General features: G+C 42.5%; 2 protein-coding genes across 21 annotated transcripts in view; one reads left to right on the plus strand and one right to left on the minus strand.

The window, feature by feature from the left end:
* Positions 1-9663: 9663 nt before the first annotated feature.
* LOC143435432 (uncharacterized) lies at positions 9664-13064 on the minus strand. Its single transcript, XM_076918105.1, has 2 exons — positions 12405-13064; positions 9664-10755 (listed from the first exon to the last, which is right to left on the minus strand). The coding sequence occupies exons 1-2, from the start codon at positions 13062-13064 to the stop codon at positions 10687-10689; spliced, it is 729 nt and encodes a 242-aa protein (XP_076774220.1). The 3' UTR covers positions 9664-10686.
* Positions 12780-21042, plus strand: part of Lrrfip2 (LRR binding FLII interacting protein 2) — a 102819-nt gene continuing 94556 nt past the window's right edge. For all 20 annotated transcript variants that reach the window (XM_076917400.1, XM_034483961.2, XM_076917407.1 and 17 more), the window contains exons 1-2: positions 12780-12923; positions 14165-14236. The gene's annotated coding sequence lies outside the window, so the exon portion shown is untranslated. The remainder of the gene's footprint in view (positions 12924-14164; positions 14237-21042) is intronic.

The raw sequence follows: 21042 nt of genomic DNA on the forward strand, positions 1-21042 counted from the left end.
AGCAATCACTTTTAATAGCCGAGGCAGCTCTTCAGCTGTATGAATGTGATTTTCCCCTCCTCCCCCTCCTCCCCATCTTCCTCCTCCCCATCCTCCTCCTCCTCTTTTTTCTTTTTTTTTTTTTTCCTGGAATTCACTTTGTACACCAGGCTGGCCTTGAACATCACTGCCTGGCATTTATTTTTGGACATGTTTTTCTTATTCCTTAGATTCCTATGTAACATAAGGAGAATGTAGAGTGACCTTATACTCTAAATTTCTTGGTACTTGTGTCTTGGCTTTCTAAGTCTATAATATGCTAATTGAACGTTTATTGTTAACATACAATGAAAGGATGGGGCTTTGTGACTTTGTGACTTTGTGGCTCAGTCACAGCAATGAGGATCCCTTGCATTTGTGTAGCGTTTGATAGTTCACAAAATTGTAGTTCTACACGTTATCTCTTAGGATCCTCACGCAAGGCCTGGAGGTAAGCACACTAGGCCTTCTTATTATAATTGAAAGAAGAGAACTCGCCAAGATTATACAGGGGCAAGGGAGCAGTGGGAGGAGTACTCTGGGCACACCTGTCAGTCACAGAGTTAAATCCATTACATACAGTCAAGCAATTCAAGTACTGGGCAGTGAGTGAATCTGATCCTCCAGCTGAAGATTGCACTGTCTCTCCCAGGATGTCCCTGGTTGCCACCTCAAGGTCCATGGGCCCAGCTATGGGAACCCAGACTTTCCTCTTCCCTCCCCCTTCCTCCACATGTATGGAATCAGAGTGATCTCAACAACAGCTGATTGGCTTGTGTGACAATAGCTGCTGTAGGAGCTGGGGGCCTGGTGCCAATGCCGAGTTCAGAACATCTCAGAGCTATGCCCTTGAGAAGCAATGTCCTTATCAACTTTCGTTGCCACCCACAGGATTTGAACGTGGTGTCCTCTTATCTCATAAAGCCCGATCCGATAACTGTGGCCCCGTTCAATCCAGGCTCCAGCTACCCTTGCCTTGATGGCTTGCTTAGTGACATGCAGACCATCCATAAGAAGTGACTTGGACTGAACTCTGTGGTGGATACTGTGCATCTCTCTTCTCTGTGGTTCTACAGAAAAAAAGGGAGGTACCACTTCCTTAACTATTGGGCATTTAGACAGGAGAGCCCAATGCCAGTAAACTCAGGGACTTTGTGAGTCCAACTTACTGAAATAAGATACCAAAGACCGAGTGGTTTTTTTTTTTTTTGACAAAAGAAATTCATTTTATACAGTTCTGGAGGCAACTGACAGTGATGTACCAGCAGATCTAGGGTCGGGATTGGACCCGTGTCTCACTCTGATTTTCACAGAATAGAAGGGTGACCGCTCTCCTTTCTTTTATTGGGGCTTTGCCACCATGACCTAGTCACATCTCAAAGCCTCCATGACTAAATGCCATCTCTTTGGTGACAGGATTTCAAATTCTGAGTTTTAAGCAGACTCAGATATTCAGACCACAACATCATTATGATTATTTTTTCTTTAAAAATGAGTTCACCTATGAATGTAAATCTGCAGCTGCAGGAGCCAGGGGAGGGTGGGGGGAAGGGAGAATCTCTAGGAAGTCTTAGAGGCCAGATATTGGGGAGGCTCCCAGGAGTCAATGCTGGTGACCTTAGCCAAGATGCCTAAGAGTGGGGACGTGGAACCTGAAGAGGCCACCTCCTGTAGCCAGGCAGGACCCTCAGTGGAGGGATTAAGGACACCAACCCACCCACAAAACAAACTTTAGATCCAAAATTTGTCCTATCTAAAAGAAATGCGGGGATGGAGAAGAGACCGAAGGAAAGAACAACCAATAACCAGCCCAACTCGAAACCCATCTCATTATTAATGTCATTATTAATGACAGCCTGTTATGCTTGCAAACAGGAGCCTAGTATAACTGTCCTCTGGGAGAAGCAGCTGACTGAAATAGATGCAGATACCCACTGACGAACATTAGACAGAACTTTTACAGGAGAGTTAGGGGAAGGATTGAAGGCCCTGAAAGGGATAGGATCCCCACAGGAAGACCAACAGAGTCAACAAACCTGGAGCCCTGGGAGCTCTCAGAATCTGAGCCACCAACCAACACACATGAGCTGGAACAAGGCTCACCCCATCACCCCCTGCCCCCAGGCACATATGTAGCAGACAGGCAGCTCAGTCTTCATGGGTGCCTTGTCTGGCTTCAGTAGGAGAGGATGTGCCTAATCTGGCGGAGACTCGATGTACCAGGGTGTGGGGATACCTAAGCGGGACAACCTCTCAGAAGAGAAAGGGAGGAGTGTGAGGGTAAGGAGGTCGGGGAAAGGGAGTGGGGGGAGGAACTCTGTGAGGGAGGGAACAGGAGGAGCAGTATTTGGGATGTAGATAGATAGATAGGTAGATAGATAGATAGATCGATCGATCAATCAATCAATCAACCTGACTACAGATAGAGTATAGGGATATTTATAAAAGCAAAAATTAAGACAATTGGTAGCCTCACTTCTTAAAGAGTTTATTTTTAATTATGTATATGAGTGTGTGCACATCTTTGTGCATATGAGTACTGCACTGGTAGTGACCAAGGAGGGTGTCGGATCTCCTGGAGCTGGAGTTACACATAGTTGTGAGCACCACACAGGTGTTAGAAGCCAGACTGGAGTCCTCTCCAAGAGCAGTTCGTGGTCTTAACTAACAGCTGATGGCTCAGGCTCCAGAAACTCCATTGATTAAGATTAGCATTCAAGTCTCTTATTTGGTGACAATCTTTGTGTGTAATAGTAAACAAGGTTGAGATACGTAGAACACACTGTTCAGTAGACTCAGCGGTACATTCAAACACATAGTGAGATATTCAGTCATTCCTCCTGTAACAGAAAACATAATAGCCACACCCCATGGGTTTTATTGTCTCATTTTAAGTGCCCAAGCCCAATTCCTACAATTCTGGTGAACCAGACCACAGAGTAGAAGTTCCCCCACAACATGCTTGCTAACAAAAACTGCTCCACAGAGGGCCCAGCACCACATGACGTGACTCTAAAAACAGTTCTTTTGCTTTGGACGGACAACATGCTCATCTTTCTCATGGATGGCAAGTGCTTCTTGGAAGAGGAGAGTAGCAGATGGGGGAAGCCATCTCCACCTCTCTTCACACCAAAGTGGTGCATACTCCACAGCAAATTCTTTGATTTTTGAGGTTTTCTCTAGTTTGAAAACTTCTCAGACAGGTATCTATTGGACATTGAGCAGGTCTCCCGACTTTCTCCTCTCCCTTTTCGTGCCCCTCCTCCTTCCATTTGTGTGTACTTTGCTCCCTAGAGAGCTGCACTTCCGTCTTCATTTTATATATGGATGATTTCATGGAACTACATAAAATCCAGGAACCACAAATGAGAGAAAAGATACCTGTCATTCTGCGACTGGCTTACCTGGGTATACAACCTCCATCAACCTGCAACTATCTTCCTGCAAGCGACATGACTTTGCTCTTCTTTATGGCTACAAAGAATCCCATTATGTACATGAACCCCATTTTCTGTGTCCATTTCTCTTTTGCTGGGCATACTCGTTAGTGGTACCTGAAGGATATTTTAAATGAAAGGTTACCCATGTTATACGAAACGGGTCACACACCGCACAGAGGAAATGGCTTCTTAGTATAGAGAGGAGACAGTGAAGCTACAGAGGAAGGCTATCTGTTGATGCATTTTCAAGACTCTACACTGGGTAGATGTCCTTCTAGCTGATTCACTTTAGTCTGCTATGGTGGTGGTTTCCCAGGCCTCTCAATCAGCAGCCACCCTGTCCCCGGGGCACTGAAGGTAGGCAAATGAATACTTTCCTGCAAACTGACAATAGGAAAGACTCATAAAGACAAGAAGCAACCTGTAAGGCCAGGTAGGAGTGTTTTGGAAAGTGAAGTGCTGAAATACTGACCCTTCCAGATAGTTAACTTTTATAGTCATGCCTTAATATTTACTTTTTTGTGTGTGATACAAAGTAGTGACAGCTGATTCTGTAATGGCCTGATGATTACCTGTGGGACATGATATTGGGACATATGCAAAGTAAGTATCAAGACAGACTTCTCCTTCTCTCCTTTCCTCTTAGTTACGTTTCACTGCTGGGATCAAATACTTGACAGAAACTCCTTAACGTAGGAAGGATTTATGCTGGCTTAAGCTTTAAGGGAATGGCCGTCCATCTTGGCTGAGTTCACGGTGATGGATATGTGTGGCTTGGATTCTTCATATCTTGGTGGATCAGGCAGAACAGTGCTCAGCTGAAAGTCGAGGCCAGCTCCCAGCAGCCCATGTCAATCACCCAGGCACCTTCTCTCTCTAACATTCCACAACCTCCCCAAAGCATACATGGAGCTGGGAATCAAGTGCCTATTCAAACCACAACATTTTTCTTCAAGATAGACTAGCTTTGAGTTTAACATCGTCTTCCTCAGCCTCCTTGGGGTTGGATTATAAATGTGCCGCCACACCCCAGGCCTAAAGAAGCCCAGGTTTTAGTGTAACCGGTATAGCAGGCATTGTTTCTGATCATTCATATCCATTTGGTTTTCCTTTTTTTGATTTTTCCAGCCAGGGTTTCTTTGTGTAGCCTTAGCTCTCCTAGAACTAACTGTGTATGCCAGGCTGACCTCGAACTCACAGAGATTCTGCCTGCTTCAGCCTCCCTGGAATTAAAGGCATGCACCACTATTTTCTTATCCGGGAGGCAGTGCCTCACCTTTTTCTTACTTGGTGACAGTGCCCTGTCCTTCGTTCTGTGAAACCACTTGTAGCTTGTACTCCATGCACTTTTTTCGTACGGCTCAAATTTGTCCAGTCACAGACAGAACTTTTCCAGTTATAGTAACTCCCTAAAGAGTGGTTCTCAACCTGTGGGCTGGAGGCGCATACTGGACATTTACAAAATGTTTCATAACAGTAACAAAAGTTATGAAGTAACAATGATGTGATTTTATGGTTGGGGGTCTCCACAATATGAGGAACCATGAAGGAAGGTTGAGAAACACTGCCCTAAGGAACAGGGAAGTAGTTCACACTGGTTTGGTGAATCAAGGGCTCCTGAGAGAGCTTCACTCTTGCTGGACCCAGAGTGAAGTTATTGAGACGTTCTCGGTGCCTCAGAAAGTCTGAGTATAGAGAGACTGTGATGAAGCATTGAGATTTTTTTTTTCTTCTTCTTGCACACAGCTCTTTTGCCTGACCTGAAATGACCACAAGTTGCAATAGATTGAAAATTCTACCTCTGCCTTTATTTTGCCAGGGCACTTTGACGTGTCTAAGTTAAATATTAAGTGATTGTCACAAACTGAAGGCCACACTGGGCTACTCAGTAAGACCAGGCTAGACAGGGAAACAACAACAAAAGTTGATTCTTTAATAAAAAAGAAGAAACAAAAAGCTCTGTATTTACATATTTTACTTTTTGAACTTTATGAACACTTGTAAGTGTATCATAGGGGTATGGAGTTATGGTGTGTAGAAAATAGTCCTTTTCTCAAAAAGCATATAATCTTGGGAAGACAAAGCCAGTATTTAAAGGGGCAGGAGTGGGGGGCTGGAGAGACGACTCAGCAGTTAAGAGCACTGGCTGTTTTTTCAGAGGACCTGGGTTTAACTCCCAGCATCCTCCTGGTTGCTCACAGCTATCATAGCTACAGTTCCAGGGGATTCAGTGCCCTCTTCTGACTTCCATGGGCACCAGGCACACACGTGGTGTACAGACACACATGTAGGCAAAACATTCATATACAAAAAAATAAATCTTAAAAAAAAAAGTCTTAAAAAAAAAAATAGTTGAGCATAGTTTAATTCCAGCATTCAAGAGGCAGAAGTAGGCGGGTCTCTGTGAGTTTAAAGCCTGTTTGGGCTACATAGAAAATCCCAAGCTAGTCAGGGCTATATAGTGAGACCCTGTCTCAAAAGACAAAACAACCAAATGACAGAATTAAAATATAAACCCTTTTGAAAAGGAGTGAACTGGAGATAATAATTATATTAATGTGTATAAAAGATATGAGTGGATATGAAATAATTCATAACTGTCTATAAACACAGCCAGCCTACACCAAAGGGTGAGAGGCCTTAACCCTGAATATCTCCACTTACTCCTCAAGGTACTGCCCGTAGTCCTAATCTGTAGGCAGTTGCATAAGTTTGTATTTCCTACGTAGGTATTTCATGACCTAACAACTTTCACATTGTGGACTTGACACTCCTGCTCAGATGTCTGCCAGGTAACTGGAGCTCATAAAGTCTGGAAAGTTTGTTTCTCTAAATCCTTCAGGCCTTCTCTGACTTCCAAGCTTTCGGTTGATAGCAACACAATCCTTTCAGTTGTTCAAGGTTGAGCCCTTAAGTGTTATCTCTTGCCCTTTGTCTCACACTGGGAATCAATGTTCCAAGCAAATCTTGCTGTCTCTCTGTTTAAAATCTCTTTAGAGTGAAACCACCCCTTTCTAACTCTGCTGAAATCTGAGGTACTAGGATAGCCTAACTGGTCTTCCTGCTCTCGTTCTTGCTGCCCAAAGTCTATTTATAGCAAATCAGCTAAAGTAGTCCTCCCCGTGGATGTGACCAGAAAGACAAGACGCTTCAACAGTAGCATTTGTATGAGAAAGAGTCACAAGGTCCAGTCAAGGGGATGAACAGAGTAACTCAGGGCCCATTTCCATGATGAACTGTTGATTCATTAAATGCTATAAAGGTTATTTACTGACATGGGGAAAACAGCATGCGAAGTGAACCCTAAACATTAAGCCAGCAAGCAGTGGAGCCTTCTCCAGGGACATCACATATAAGCAAAATGATGTAATTCAAACTGATGTATTCCCCTCTCTCTCCAGAATGTTCTCTGCTCCAAACCATCCTTCCATGTTTCCTGACTAAGTTCCTTCTCAGCTGCTCTGATCTATTCTTGCTACTTTACCTCTCTTTTGTGGCTGGGCTTCCTGAAGTCAGATGCTTCTCTGCCTGTTGGGACTTGGGGTGTATAGAATCACTTTTACACGGACTTACTGAATTCTTCCACCCCAACTACTCCTTTCTTTGCTTCTCCAGCCAGTTGTCTTTCTAACCCTTATCTCCCAAAGCCTCCCTTCTGTCTGTATAAGATGAACACAGTCATTTGAAAAAAAAAATCCACCCATTATTGTGTATGCTGTGTGTGTGGGTGTGAACATGCCAAACATGAGAGCAGAGGTAAGAGGATATGGGTTCTAGGCAACTAACTCAGGTGATTGGCCGTGTGCAGGTGCCCTCTGAACCGTCTTGCAAATTCCCGACTCCTCCCTCCCCACCCCTTTCTTTTGAAACAAGGTCTTGAGGCCGGCCTCAAGCTCTCGACCCTCTTGCCTTAGCCTCCTAAGTTAAAGTGCTGGAATTATAGGTGTGTGCTCTACACCTGGCTTCTTAGGTACTGTTACACCCTGACACACTAGATTAGGCAAGGAACCGCACATTTCTGTGCCTTCATGACGGTGCCACACCTATTAATACTTGCTGGGCTGTAAAGTTATTTTGTGAAGTTGACTCAATTACAGGACAGCAAGTCTCATTGAAAATGAATGCCCCCCCCCATTCCACTTCCCCCTATCTTTCCTCCTTCCCAGAATAGCCACTTCCACTCAGGAAGTGTCTGGAACATAGTAAGAGCATCACAGTCATTTCAAACTGTATTTAGGGGCTGAAGAGATGACTCAGTGGTTAAGAGCACCTGCTATACTTGCAGAAGAACCAGGGTCAGTTTCCAGCCACCCATAGGGTAGGTAGCTCACAACAGTCCGTAACTCCAGTTCCAGGAAATCTGTCCTCTGAGGGTACCAAGAACACATGATGTATATATACATACGGGTAGGAAAAACGTGCATAAAAATAAGTTTAAACGTGCATTAAACAGAAACAGTGGTATTTTAGTCTTTAGGGCAGAGATCCTATTTTATGGCCATGTTTCTATTGCCTGTGTGCTTGGTATATGATGGGTTAAAGTTTGATAGATAAGTCATGACGTGAAGTTTTATTGCTCATTTGTAAGTAGAAGTGCAGAAAGGGCCATTCCTTCTGCAGTTAGCCATTCACATGAAATTGATAGTGAAACAGCTCCTTATCAACCTTTCCTCACTTTTAAGACTAAAGAAAGTACTTTACACTTCCTTGTTTATTCTTAGGACTGAAGGGTGAGCTGCCCCTTCTGGAAGAATCTGTACAGAGCCAGAATTACACGAGTGAGATTCTTCAGCAAAAGGCTATGGCACTCTCATTTTGATAGGGTTTGTTATAGTTTTGTGTCTGTTGCTATAATAAAGACTACAACAGAAAGCATCCTGGGGAGGAAAAGGTTCATTTCATCTTACACTCCTAGGTAACAGTCCATCACTAAGTTATGTCTAGGCAGGAACTCAAGGCAGGAACTTGGAGGCAGGATCTGAAGCAGAAGCCATGAGGGTGCTGCTTACTTGCTTGTTTCTTATGGCTCGCTCAGCCTGCTTTCTTATACAGCCCAGGACACCTGCTCAGGAGTGGCACCACTCATAGTGAGCTGACTCTCCTACCCAAATCACCAAGAAAATGCTCCATAGACTTGCCTACAAAATTCTGATGGAGGTGTTTTCTTAATTAATATTCCCAATTCTCAGATATGTGTACGCTTATGTGGTGATTTGAATAAGAATGGCCCACACCTAATGACTTAGGAGGCCCACACCTCCTAATTCTTCCCAAACACTTCCACCACCAGCAGCAGTTCAAGCATTCAAACATATAGAAACCTTTCAGTGCCATGGACTCACCCTCAGAAACTGTAAATCCCATTAGATGTTTTCTCCTAGAATTTGATTTGGTCTTGGGGCTTTGTCACAACAAAGAAAATAAGGCAGTTTGCACCAAGTTGACAAAAACTAACCAAGCAGCATTTAATTTTAACTTCAGCTACATGAAGACTCTGTTTCCTTTTACTTCAACACTAACTTCTAAAAATATTTGTTGTCAGATATATTAAAACACACACATACAGGCTTATAGATGAATGGGAGAAGGACACGAAGCAGCATAAGCAGAAGTAAAATTTCTTACAAATGAGTAATTTCCAACTTTGTTGTCTGGCAAAATTAATTTGTTTATTTATAGTCTCACTCTTTTTCAGTCCAGGCTGGCCTAACTTTCAGCAATCTTGTCTCAGCTCTTCAAGTGCTAGGTTACAGGAGTGAGTTGGTGTGGTGGTCTGCAGGGTAATGCTCCACACAGGCTCATGCATTTGAATATTTGGTCACCGTTTGGTGGTAATGTTTGGGGATGTTTAGAAGGTGTGGCCTTGCTAGAGGAAGAATGTCACTGGGCTGGGGTTTCAGAGTTTAAAGACTAATGCCATTGGTAGGTTGTTCTCTCTGCTTCATGCCTGTGGATCAAGATGTGAGCTTGCTGCTCCAGCTGCCATACCTGACACTTCCCATGATGATGATGGGATGTTGTGGCTCTGGAACCATAATCCCAAACAAACCCTTCCTTTCATATGCAGCCTTGGTCCTGGTGCTTATCACAGTTATAGGTAAGTAACTAATACAACCAACACCTGGCTCAGGCAGGATTCTGAGAAAAGAAATGTTGAAGTTAGAGCCATGGAAAATTTCTTATTGACATCTGCTTGTTCAAGAAAGAAAAAGAGCCAAATCAAATAAAACAGAAATGAATTACAGTGAAGTGGTACATTTTGGTGTGAAACAAAAACTAAAAATCTAGATTAAAAGATGCACTATGGGTAAGTGAGATGATACCAGTTGAGGTACATTAAGTAACACACACAGAGCCCAAAACATTAGACTTACAAAGTGGCACCTATGTTTTTCCTTGTGTGTGTGAGTCATGTATATTTGTATTCACACATGTGTGGGTGCTCACCACTGTACTCATCGAGACAGGGTCTCTCACCTGAACTGGAAGCTCATGGATATGACGTGTCTGCTTGGCCAGCTTGCTCTGGAGATCCTGTCTTTGCTTTCTAATGCTAGGGGAACAAATGAAGTCTGCCTGCGCCTGGCATTTGTGTGGATTCTGGGCACACAAGCTCTGGTCCTCATGCCACAGAAAGTGCTGTAGGCTTCGAACCATCTCCCTGTCATACATGTACATGATGTACCTCCCTCTACCTTCCCCTGGAGACCTTCAAATCCATTTTCCTCTCAACTTCATGCTCTCTTTTTAAATTACTATCGAGAGTCTTGACCAATTATTATTTTTAAGGTTTATTTTTTATTAGTTTTAGTTACATATATGTGTGTGTCTCTCTGTGAATTGTGTACATGTGAGTGCAGGTACCCAAACAAGGTCAGAAGTGGGAGGTTTCCCTGGAGTTGGAGTTACAGAGAGTTGTGAACCACTCAATGTGGGCGCTGGGAATCAAACTTGGGTCCTTGGAAAGAGCAGTCTGTATTCCTAACCACTGGCCCATCTTTCCAGCCCCTGAGTCCAGTTGTTGTTGGCCATATGTACACGGTGTGAGGCCACCCACTGGGGTACAGCCACGTCTACAAAGAAAAGTCACTCTCATTTCCTCAGGAGCTGTCAGCTGTCCATAGCTCCAGAGTTATGGCTGGAGCCTCAGGAGTCCTTATGCCAGTCATGCTGAAATTTTGACTGGCTTGCTCACACAACTCCTAGTAGCTTATTTTTAATGTTTGAACTAATAATGTTTCCAGATATGTGTTTTAAATAAAGGAACATTGTACAGCTTTTGCCAAGATGGTTCCATCTAAAAATATGAAAAGACAAGAAAAAAACATGAAAAACACATTATTGTCATTAATATCAGAGAAATTCATATTAAAAATATATCTATTTTTTACCAATTATGATGGTTGAAATAAAAAGTACAGTATCTGATTCAGGCAAGTAAAAACAGTAACGAATATTTGCTTTTAAAAAAAGAAAACATTTTTACTTCTTGGCATTATCAAAGAAAACTATGAAAGATTTGCTGTGGAAAGAATAAATAAGTGTGGATCCAGCCATCTCACTCTCCAAAACAGTTATAAACATTTGCAAAATTTTCCTTCATCTATTAATACATCCGCAGAGCAGCCAGCCCACACAGACCTGGGGCATTCACATGTCAGAATATTCCATAAAGATCTGGGAACAGATATTTTTGGCAGAAAGAAATACTTAATGTGCCGAGAATGACTGCCTACGAAGTAATTCAGGGTTACTGAGTTACTGAGTCAGGGACTCCTTGCAATGACAAAGTGTCAGTCTACAACATTCTTCACAACGCTCAAATCGTCTATTACAGACTCAATAAATGGAGCCGTTTTTGTTATCTGTTGCCAAATAGGTAGCAAAATATGAAGGAGAGGTAACAGTGAACTTCTAAAGCTGCTTCACAACACTATGGTAATGCCTATTTTTACAGTGAAAGAGAGCTAGGTGTGGTGACACTGGCTTGTAACCTCAGCACTGTAGAGGTTGCTAGCTTTGCTGACCTGGCAAATTCTGGGTCTATGTGAGATTTAATAATGTCTTTAAAAAAAAAAAAAACAAAAACAAAAACAAGGAGCATGGCTCCAGGGGAACACCACCCAAAGTTGCTGTCTGGTGCCAAGTGTGGACAGACAGATAGACAGTTTCTCTCAGCACACTTTTCCCTGTGCGCTGATCCTCCAGGATTGATCCCATATGGCAAGCCCCGCGAAGATGAAAGGATGATCAAGCCTTTGATATCTCAGTGGGTGTGAGCAGCTCTGAAAGTCCTTTTAGAAGCCATCAGACAAAATCCAAACATGTCATCTGTGGACTTATTCGTGGGTTCTGAAATGGTGCAGTTTTTGTTGATGGGAGGTGGTGTCCAAGACCACTTTGTGCCCTTTACCCCAGATACCTGCTCAGCTATCACTTCCTGCCAGAGGTCTTCTCTGACCATCTTCTCCAGCCAGAGGCCTCACCCTCAAAATTTTCTCATCATTGCTTGCCGTTGAGTTCACGACAATCTGTCATTACCTTGTTTATCTGCTCAAGTTTATCTATTCAATTAGAAGGCAAGTTTCCCTGAGAGCAGGATCCTTCCGGTGCCTTGAACTTTGAACCTGAGGGGCTTCCACAGATACTTTGGGATTGAAGAACATGTCTACGATTTGGGTGTGTGTGTGGTGTGCGTACAGGTCTCACTGATAATTCAAACTCCTTCACAGGCTCCAGGGTACCTGGGACAACGGTGTACAGCATCATACCAGGTTTTATGCTGGGAACGACACCTAGGGTTACAGGTATGCTAAGTAAGCACCGTATTAACTGCGCTACAGCCTCAGCTGGAAGTTTCTTTAAAAACAGGTATTTTCATTTCGTTCAGCCACACCCACCCTCCATATCCTTTCCCAAAGACTACGCGCCAGGTGCCTCACTTACCCAAAACCTCCCACCAGACCGCTTAGAGGCCACCTGGCTAAGTACGCTCGGATACCAACGCTCGGGACCAGGCCCGGCTGGAGCCAGTCGTGTCGAGCGCGTCGCCCTCCCTGTCACCCGCTCCATCATCTGGTGCGAGCCCTGCGCTCCGCGATCCAGCCAGTAGCCACTAAGCCGCGCGCGTCCGCTACCCGGCCGCCCGCCACAACTACTTCCGGGTGAGCGGGTCGCCGGCCGGTGGCCCCGCCCCTCTGCCCCGCCACCGCCGCAGCTGCAGCCGCCGCTCGGGCTGCGGCTCATCCCGGGTCGCGTTCGCCGCGTCGGCCGCGGCGCGAAGGGCGCCCCGAGTGTGACTACGCGACCGGCCGCGGCGCGAGGAGCCCTTCTTTTGCCTCCCTGCGGCCCGCGGGGTGGACGGTGCGGGGATAGAGTGTGGCCGCCGCTCCCTTCTCTCCGCTCCCGGGCGGCCGCTCCGGCCCTTCCGGGCGGCGCCGCAGCCTCATCCCGCGCCACACGCAGGTAAGGGCAGGCGGCGGGCCCGGCTGTCTCAAGGCGCTGCCCAGAAGCGGCTCCGGGCTGGGGTCGCCTGGTGGGTCCCCGGCTGCCGCTTCTCCCGCCCCCTGCGGGGGAAGAAGGGGTTACGCCCCTTGGACCGGGCATCACTTCGGACAGCTGGGTGCTCCAGCTCCCGTTGCTCCCGGCGCCACACTCTCTCAGACTCTTTCCCCAGTCTGTCCCGAGAGGAGCCGCCCCGGGAACGGTGTCAGGCCGGTGGAGGGCGTCGCTTTTTAAGTGAGATTTCTCCCCCTCTCCTGCTTCCTTCTTGATCTGAACTGTAGCGCGCGCTTACCAGGCTCAGGGCAGGACGGTCAGGGTTAATGCTTGACTAATACCGGGCGTTATTTACACCCACATTGTGGAGTTTCATAGCTCCAGTCAGGCCTGGTTTCCCTTTGCTGTGGATATCCAGCAGGAAGCAGGGGTACATAAGAGAACCCAGAGGAGAAAAGTTAAAGCGTTAGCTTTATGTATTTTTTTCCCCCCACCTCGAGCTGAAACATGGCTAAAGGTATCTCAGATTTTCAGTATTTGTAGTCCCTTTTAATTTTCGCATTTTAGTGACTCAGCATTTTGGCCACAGTTTTTATACAGTAAGTTGATTGAAAACTATGTAAGGATAACAGTGACTGCTCTTCCTGTTGTGTTATCACAGTGAGAAGAGGTGCAGCCAGGACAGATGCATTCTTAATCAGTGTTTGACGTTTTCTCCCCAGTAGGTGTGAAAAGCTGCAATTACTGGAGAATGCATAGTATTGCAGGAAGTTAGTTGGCCAAGTTTACCGCGGCTTGAATGTCTTGCAGAGTTAGCCCTACTTAACCAACATCATGCTCTGTTTAACAACTACAGAGAGACGATGACCTCGTATTTAATACACTCATGCCGAGTAAGAATTTCGGAAAGTGTGATTCATGTAGGAAGTTAGGTCACACTCTGTGACTCGTTGATCTGGCTCTTTACATTGAAACAGTGGAAAGCAGAGTCCCCCTCTGCCCGTTTAATTAGATAATTATACTCTTTTTATAGTAAGTGATGTATAATGTTTGCTTCTGTTTGTTGCTGGGTGGTTATTGTCATGCACTATGGCATGGAAATAAAACGTTAAAATTTGCATAATGTTTTGTTTTGTAGTTCTTTGTTAGTTACTAAATGGTCTGCTGTGATTTTAAATCCTCCCTCCCCCCCCCTTTTTTTTAACCAGATGTGGGAAGACAAATGAAGGGGTTTAGAAAACAAATAAATGTCAGTGGAAAGAAAAGTTACCATCACTAAGGTATGAAATTGTACTGTAGAAGAATCTGTACGATATAAAATAGCTTTTTGAGTGGGAAGCTGAAGAAGCACTTTGCCATCCTATCCTTAAAGATATCGAATGAGGCTATACTAACTTCTGTTCTGAAAGGAATTGGGTTGAAGTTTTGCTTTATTTTTAGAATTGACTAGTTTACCTTGATTGGCTGTTAGAAGTCCTATTGACTAATTGGAAAGTAATACCGAATGTATTGGTGTTGCTTAAGACAGACATCTCTTTGATTCTTTGGATAAATTTTTGGCATCTTTCTCTCTTTGGATATCGATACTTAAATTCAGAGTGTTCTCTAATGTTGCTTTTTATTTCTGTCCAGCTGATAGGATGATGATTCTGTTCGTTGTTAACAGAGATTCCCTTTTGGAAAATCCCTTGTGAAAATCTTCATTGGAGATAGTCTTGATGCATAAATACGTAAGGGGAATCTTTTTAAGTTAGGATTTAAGCATCTCCATAATGAAGGGAAAATAGATAGAAAGTATATTTGATAAGGTGTCTCTCTTTTGCAACACAAGACAAAATTTTTTTTTCATCAATTTAGGATGGAGAAGTGAGTGATTTCTTATAAAGATCTTTGTGAATTGCTTACCCTCCTCCTTGTATGAAAAGGGACAAATTTGATGACATGGTGGGGGAGTGGGGATGATTGTCCTTATGGCATGGGGGAGTTTTGGTGAGGATTAGCTAAAGGGAAATAAAATTCTTCTGTCCTTATCCAAGGAGTGTTGTCTGCTGCACTTACTCAATCATTCCGTTGGTAGCTTTTTTTTTTTTTTTTTTTTTTTTTTTTTTTTTTTTTTGGTAGTTGCTTTCTCTCTGCAGAGTCTGAATGATGAAAGTGATCCTTCAGGTCAACAGTAAATTAGTCTAGACTTAAAGCAATTACACACTAGGCTAAAATTATAAATTGTAGAGCTGGGTTCATTATGTGAGAGTGCTATTTCTTGGATAGTCACTGAAGCTCTATACCTGTGTATGGTCTTCTTCAGTCTAGGGATCGGGAAAGAAATAGGTAAATGGACACCTGGAAAGAGAGAAGAAATGACGTACATAGAAAGAGAGCTAATGATGTGGGCTCAGTGGCACCTTTTAATCATTGATAAAACATGTAAAAGAAACGGTCATTCGAGGAAAAAAAATCCTTTCCTTTCTGCACAAACTTTTTACCTTCCCATAGCCCTATTTCCCAGTCCAAGCTACCATAGTTAATGGTTTTTCTTGTACTTTCCGCCTTCATGTTCTCAGTTACATATACAGTTGCATGTGTTTACAAATGTCCTTTACTTGTGATGTATCTGAGATATGTTTCCATATTAGCACCTACTCCAATCTCATTTTAAAAAGACTGGATTTATTCATTTTCCATAGTTTTACTAATTCTATGTTAGTAAACATGAGGTCATTATTAGTCTTTTGTAAACAGCGCTATAAGAAGAACTTTTAAGCAAGTGTTTGACCATTTATAAGTCTGTCTGTAGAGTACAGTTTTGAATGTATGACTGTGAAGTTGGTCCTTAGGTTGTGAACATGAGAAACTTGTTTTATTTGACTTTATTTTATGATAGAAGATAATGTTTTCTCAGGCACAGGGGGAGGAAGAATTTAAAAAGTTATGTTCGTTACCCATCTCTTCATTTGAAAAAGTATTGTGAACTGGGCTTTATAACATCTGCCTGTTGTCAACATTTGGGAAGCTAAGCCAAGAGACTGAGAGTTTGAGGCTACTGTGGCCTATACAGCATGTAGTAAGACCCTGTCTCAAACAAAATTGCAAATGGGTTTATAAGTTAATTTAAAGCATTTTGGAGTGGTAGATGATTAAATTGGTAAATGTCAAAATACTATAGTTGAAGACTGGTGTTGACAAACATAAAGCACTTATATTTGGTAAAATGGCTGTATCTTGTAGGTTTGTTTCAGAGTTTATGTTTTCTGTTAATTAAAAACTTATATAGCTGGGTGTGGTGGTACGCACCTTTAATCCAGCACTTGGGAGGCAGAGGCAGATCTCTGTGAATTCAGGGCCATGCTGGTCCATATAGCCACTTGTAGGCCTTCTAGGGTTACATACAAAAAAACTAAACGAAACCACCACCACCACCACCAACAAAAATAGTAAAAAACAACTTTTATATAACTTTAATTTTTGCCCTGCTAAAGTTAACTAGTACTAGTTAACTTTAACTTTAGTTAACTAGTACTAGTTAACTAGTTAACTGGTACTAGTCAGAAGAGAAAGAAATGACCCAGAGTTTCTTCTTTATCTTCCACATCCTACTTTAAGTAGAATGAATGATAGAACCTGAGAGCCAGAAATTCTTTTGCAATCCAGAGCACTGTTGGTAGATTCCTTTGTCAAAGCAGGAAGTAGGTAGAGATTTAGACTTTATCCTGCAAAGAGTTGGTAAGCAGAAGAAGGGAGGTTCAGAATGTAATTTGAAGTTCTGCAGGTGACTCATGGCCAGGCCTTTGTCCTTTTGAAATGAGACAGAGAGAAAGCACTGAGAGCTCAAGTGTGGTGAAGATCATGAGTGGCAGTTTCCCTGGATGCTGTCCAGGGTCTATTCTGAGGCCCTGTCAAAACTTGCCTGACGGATCTACCGCATAACCGTAATCTGGCCTGGCCCTGCTGCAAGTCAGGAAGGCCTGTGGTTTAGGGAAAGTGGCAACTGCAAAAGAGGGAGTTTTGAAGGGAAGCCTTCAGAAAACTGGTGCTAAGTTTTGGGCTAACAATTTACTGAGCACATTATATTACATATCCTAGCAACCAGGTGTTTTCTGTGTTAGCATCCAGGGTCTTGTTTTCTGTTATTTATTTGCTTACTTTTGGAAAGAGTTTGACTGCAGAGAAGTAAAGAGGGATTTTTAGGATAATGTGCATAAGGAGGAATGCAGGGCTGTCCCAGTTACAATGTGTCAATCACACACACACACACACACACACACACACACACACACACAAACAATATGTTATGAATGTAGGGAGGACACATTCCTAGTTGAATTGTCTAACTCAGAGTCTTTCACACTTTCCACTGGGATCTTGGAATACGACTGTTTTACAGGGGTGTTTGAAATTCACACAGCTAAATTATCTTCTTACTCTATTTCTCCCATGAAAGAGTTGTGAAATCATATATTTTATTTAATTTTCTTCATTTTATTTTGTGCACATGTGGGTTTGGGCATGTAAGTTAGAGGACAATTTGAAAGACTTGGGTCTCCCACCGTCTGGCTCCTGGGGATCAAATTCTGGTTGTGAGGCTCAAGGCAAACAAGTAAGCCTTCTGGCTCTGAAATTGTTAGCAGACTACATAGTTGTCTCTCTGTGCTGTGTAGTGCATGGAAACGTCGGTGTTTTCTGTGTTTAGTGAGCACTTAGGTTTAAAGTTCTCTAGGTGATCTCACTTCTTTGACTAGAAAGCTGTTGAACAACTTAACTGTTACACCCTCTGACCAAGGTTCACCTCCTGGTTCACTGCTGAGCTGTTCCACAGTCAAGGGTTTCTGAAGGATTCAGCTTGTAGCTATACCTTATAGGTGTGAATCTACAGATGGTTGCTGGGTTTGTGTTACTTTAGGTTATCACCTCAGGGTATTTACTTTTGGGGTCATTAGTATTTCATGGTGATGTCTTTAGGATTTAATGTAAGAAGTGAGCAATAGATTTTTTTTTCCCTGTTATTTGGTTTATTCTTATTATCTTGATTTCTTCCCTAGAACAATAAAACAAAACAAAAAAGAGAACTTGGTGGGCTGAGAATGGTCAAGAATTGGGAGAAAACTTTAAGTGCATATCAAGGTGTTTTATTTCCCGAGAAGCGAGCTGCTCCGTGTCCCTGCAACACCAGGACACGATCCCAAACTCAGTTTCCATTGCTCTCATTTTGGACCTTGTGTATGTCTTAGGGTTTCTTCATAGGAGCTCCACTTTTTAAACTAGTTTTGATGTAATGGATATGTCTATTGCTTTTGAAAACTGAATTTTTAGGCTGTTTTCTTTAGGCAGTTATTCTTTCTGTAGTCCCCACTTTCACATAGAAACATTTTAACAGCTAGGAGTTAAAGTTAAACAAACAATAAGATGTTAAGATACTTATTTTCCTGTTAAACAGTTTAACTATGTTTAATAAAAATTGAATAGATTTAGCAAACACGTGTTGTTACCTTTTAAAAAAAATTAAGTACTCCAGCTAAGTGGTTTAGTAGTTGTAGGATTAAAGATAAATATTTCAGTTTCAAATAGACCTCTCTACTCACCCCGATTCTATGTCATGGATAATGCTTTATCTGTGTGGACAATTAAGGAACTGAGGCCATTGTCTCCTTGTCTTGCCAAATTCATTCCTTGCAATCCACCTAGTTTTATTTATTTATTTTTTTCGATTGTGGTAAAACTTAAATAGCATTGTCATATTGACCTTTTCCATTCTTTTTATTGTGGAAGATATATGCAATGTATGTCTCTCCTCTACCCCTTTTTTGAGTGCTGGGGACTGGGTCCAGGGCCTTGCACATGCTGCATAAACCCTCTGCCGCTGGTCTCCACCCTAACCCCTAAACCGTGTGTAATTGTACAATTCTGTGGCATTACAGTGCATCAGAGTGTGGTGCAGCCACCGAAGCATCCATCTGCGGAGATTTTCAGCATCTTAAACTGAAAGCTGCCCATCAGACTGTAGCTGCTCACTCCCTATAGCCTTTGGCAGCCACTGTGCTACTTGGTCTCCATGATTTAAGTACTCTACTCTAGGTGCCAAACATATCTGTGGACTCACATATCTGCTCTCCGTGTTTGACTTATTTTATTTTTAGCATAAAGCCATCAAAACCATTCATGTTGTAGCATGTATATTTGACTTCTGTTGATCACCATTTAGGTCTCCTACCTTTTGGTTATTGTGAATAATGCTGCCAAGGACATAGGTATATGACTATGCATTCAAGTCCCAGTTCGTTATTTTGTGTACGTAACCAGGAAGGAAAATGCTGGATCCTGCTGATTTTATGTCTGAATATTTGAAAATCACCATGCTGTTATCCACAATGGCTCTACCACTTCAGTTTCTCTCAAGAGTGGACGTACACTCTGCCTGCCAACACTTGTTATTTTCTCTTTTCTATAAATTTTCTTTCTTTGTTTTTGCTCATGAAAACCATCTTAATGAGTTTGTGAAGAATATCTCATTGTGGTTTTGGTTTGTATTTTCCTAATTACTAGTGATATTGTGTAGTATCTTTTTGTGCATTTATTAGCCACTTCTGTCTTTGTAGAACATACTGACCTTATCTTTGCCTCTCTAGTGCTGAGATTAAAGATGTCTGCCACCTACCTGGCCCATTTCTTAATTAAAAATTATTTTCTTTTATATGTATGGATGTTTTGCTTATGTACGGCTGTGCACCATGTCCATGCAGTACTCTTGGAAGGAGGCCACATGACATCAGATACCCTTGCAGCTGAGTTAAAGATGGTTGTTGTTAGCTTCATGTGGGTGCTGACAGTCACACTTCTGTTCTCTGGAAGAGCAGCTGGTACTCTTAAGTGCTAACTGTATCTCTAGCTTCACAGTCTTTTAAAACAGTAATTATATTATTACTCGCACACGCACATGTGCACGATGTGAGGTTCCGAATCTAGGTGTGTGTACATACGCTCACAGCATTTATGTGGAGGTTAGAGAACAGCTTTGTGGAGATTCTTTCCTCTTGTGTTTATGTGGGTTTGAGGGATCAAACTCAGGTCATCATCAGGCTTGGTGGCAAATACTTTCTCATCTGTGAGCCATCTTACTGGCCCTTAATTTGTTTTTGTTACTGAGTTTTAGTTCCTTATTATTATTATTATTATTATTTTATTTTTATTTTTATTTTTTTTGGTTTTTCGAGACAGGGTTTCTCTGTGTAGCCCTGGCTGTCCTGGAACTCACTCTGTAGACCAGGCTGGCCTCGAACTCAGAAATCCGCCTGCCAAGTGCTGGGATTAAAGGCGTGCGCCACCACCGCCCGGCTTTAGTTCCTTATATATCCTAGATAGCAACCCTATTTACAAGTGTTTTCTTTGTTAGATTGCCTTTTTTACTGTTTATAGTGGGTGTTGATGTACAGAATTTAAATTTGGTGAAATCTAGTTTGCCTATTCTTTTATTAACTTTCATTTTGTCAAATTTGACAAGAAATGTTTGTCAAATTTGACAAGAAATGTTTGTCAAATCCTGTCATGAAGATTTTCCTGTGTGTTTTCTTTGCAAAGATTTATAGTTCATATACTTAGGTTTTGATGCATCATGTGTTAACTTTTGATATTTTGGTGATGAGCCTAGCCTTTCACACACAAGCTGTCTCTCAAGCCCTTGAGTTAACTTTTGTATATTGTGTAATCTAAAGGGTCTGACTGTATTCAGTTATGAATTTACTAGTACTACTATTTATTGGAAAGATGATCTATTCTCTTCTGGCTGGTTTTGATACCTCTGTTGACAATCATTTGACCATACATGTGAGAATTTATATATGGGCCATTTAACTGATCTATGGGTCTACTTTATGCCTGTAACATACCATTTTAATTATTATAGTTTTGTAGTAAAATTTTAGATCAAGAAGGATCGAGGGGAAAGGGTTTATTTGGCTTAAAATTCAAGATCACAGTCCGTTATTATGGGGAAGTCAAGGCAGGAACTTACAGCCCACATTATACCTATGGTTCAGAGTAGGAAATGAATATATCCGTGCTGCTGAGCTGCTTGCTTGATAGCTTGCTTCATTCT

Source organism: Arvicanthis niloticus, chromosome 21 (assembly GCF_011762505.2).
Source record: "Arvicanthis niloticus isolate mArvNil1 chromosome 21, mArvNil1.pat.X, whole genome shotgun sequence".
Lineage (NCBI taxonomy): Eukaryota > Metazoa > Chordata > Mammalia > Rodentia > Muridae > Arvicanthis > Arvicanthis niloticus.

Excerpts from the sequence above, each read along its gene's own strand:
- LOC143435432 (XM_076918105.1), bottom strand. The coding sequence starts at position 13,064 with ATGCCCGGTCCAAGGGGCGTAACCCCTTCTTCCCCCGCAGGGGGCGGG. Across the intron at positions 10,756-12,404 it reads GGTCTGGTGGGAGGTTTTGG|ATGGAACCATCTTGGCAAAA; the intron begins GTAAGTGAGGCA and ends TCATATTTTTAG.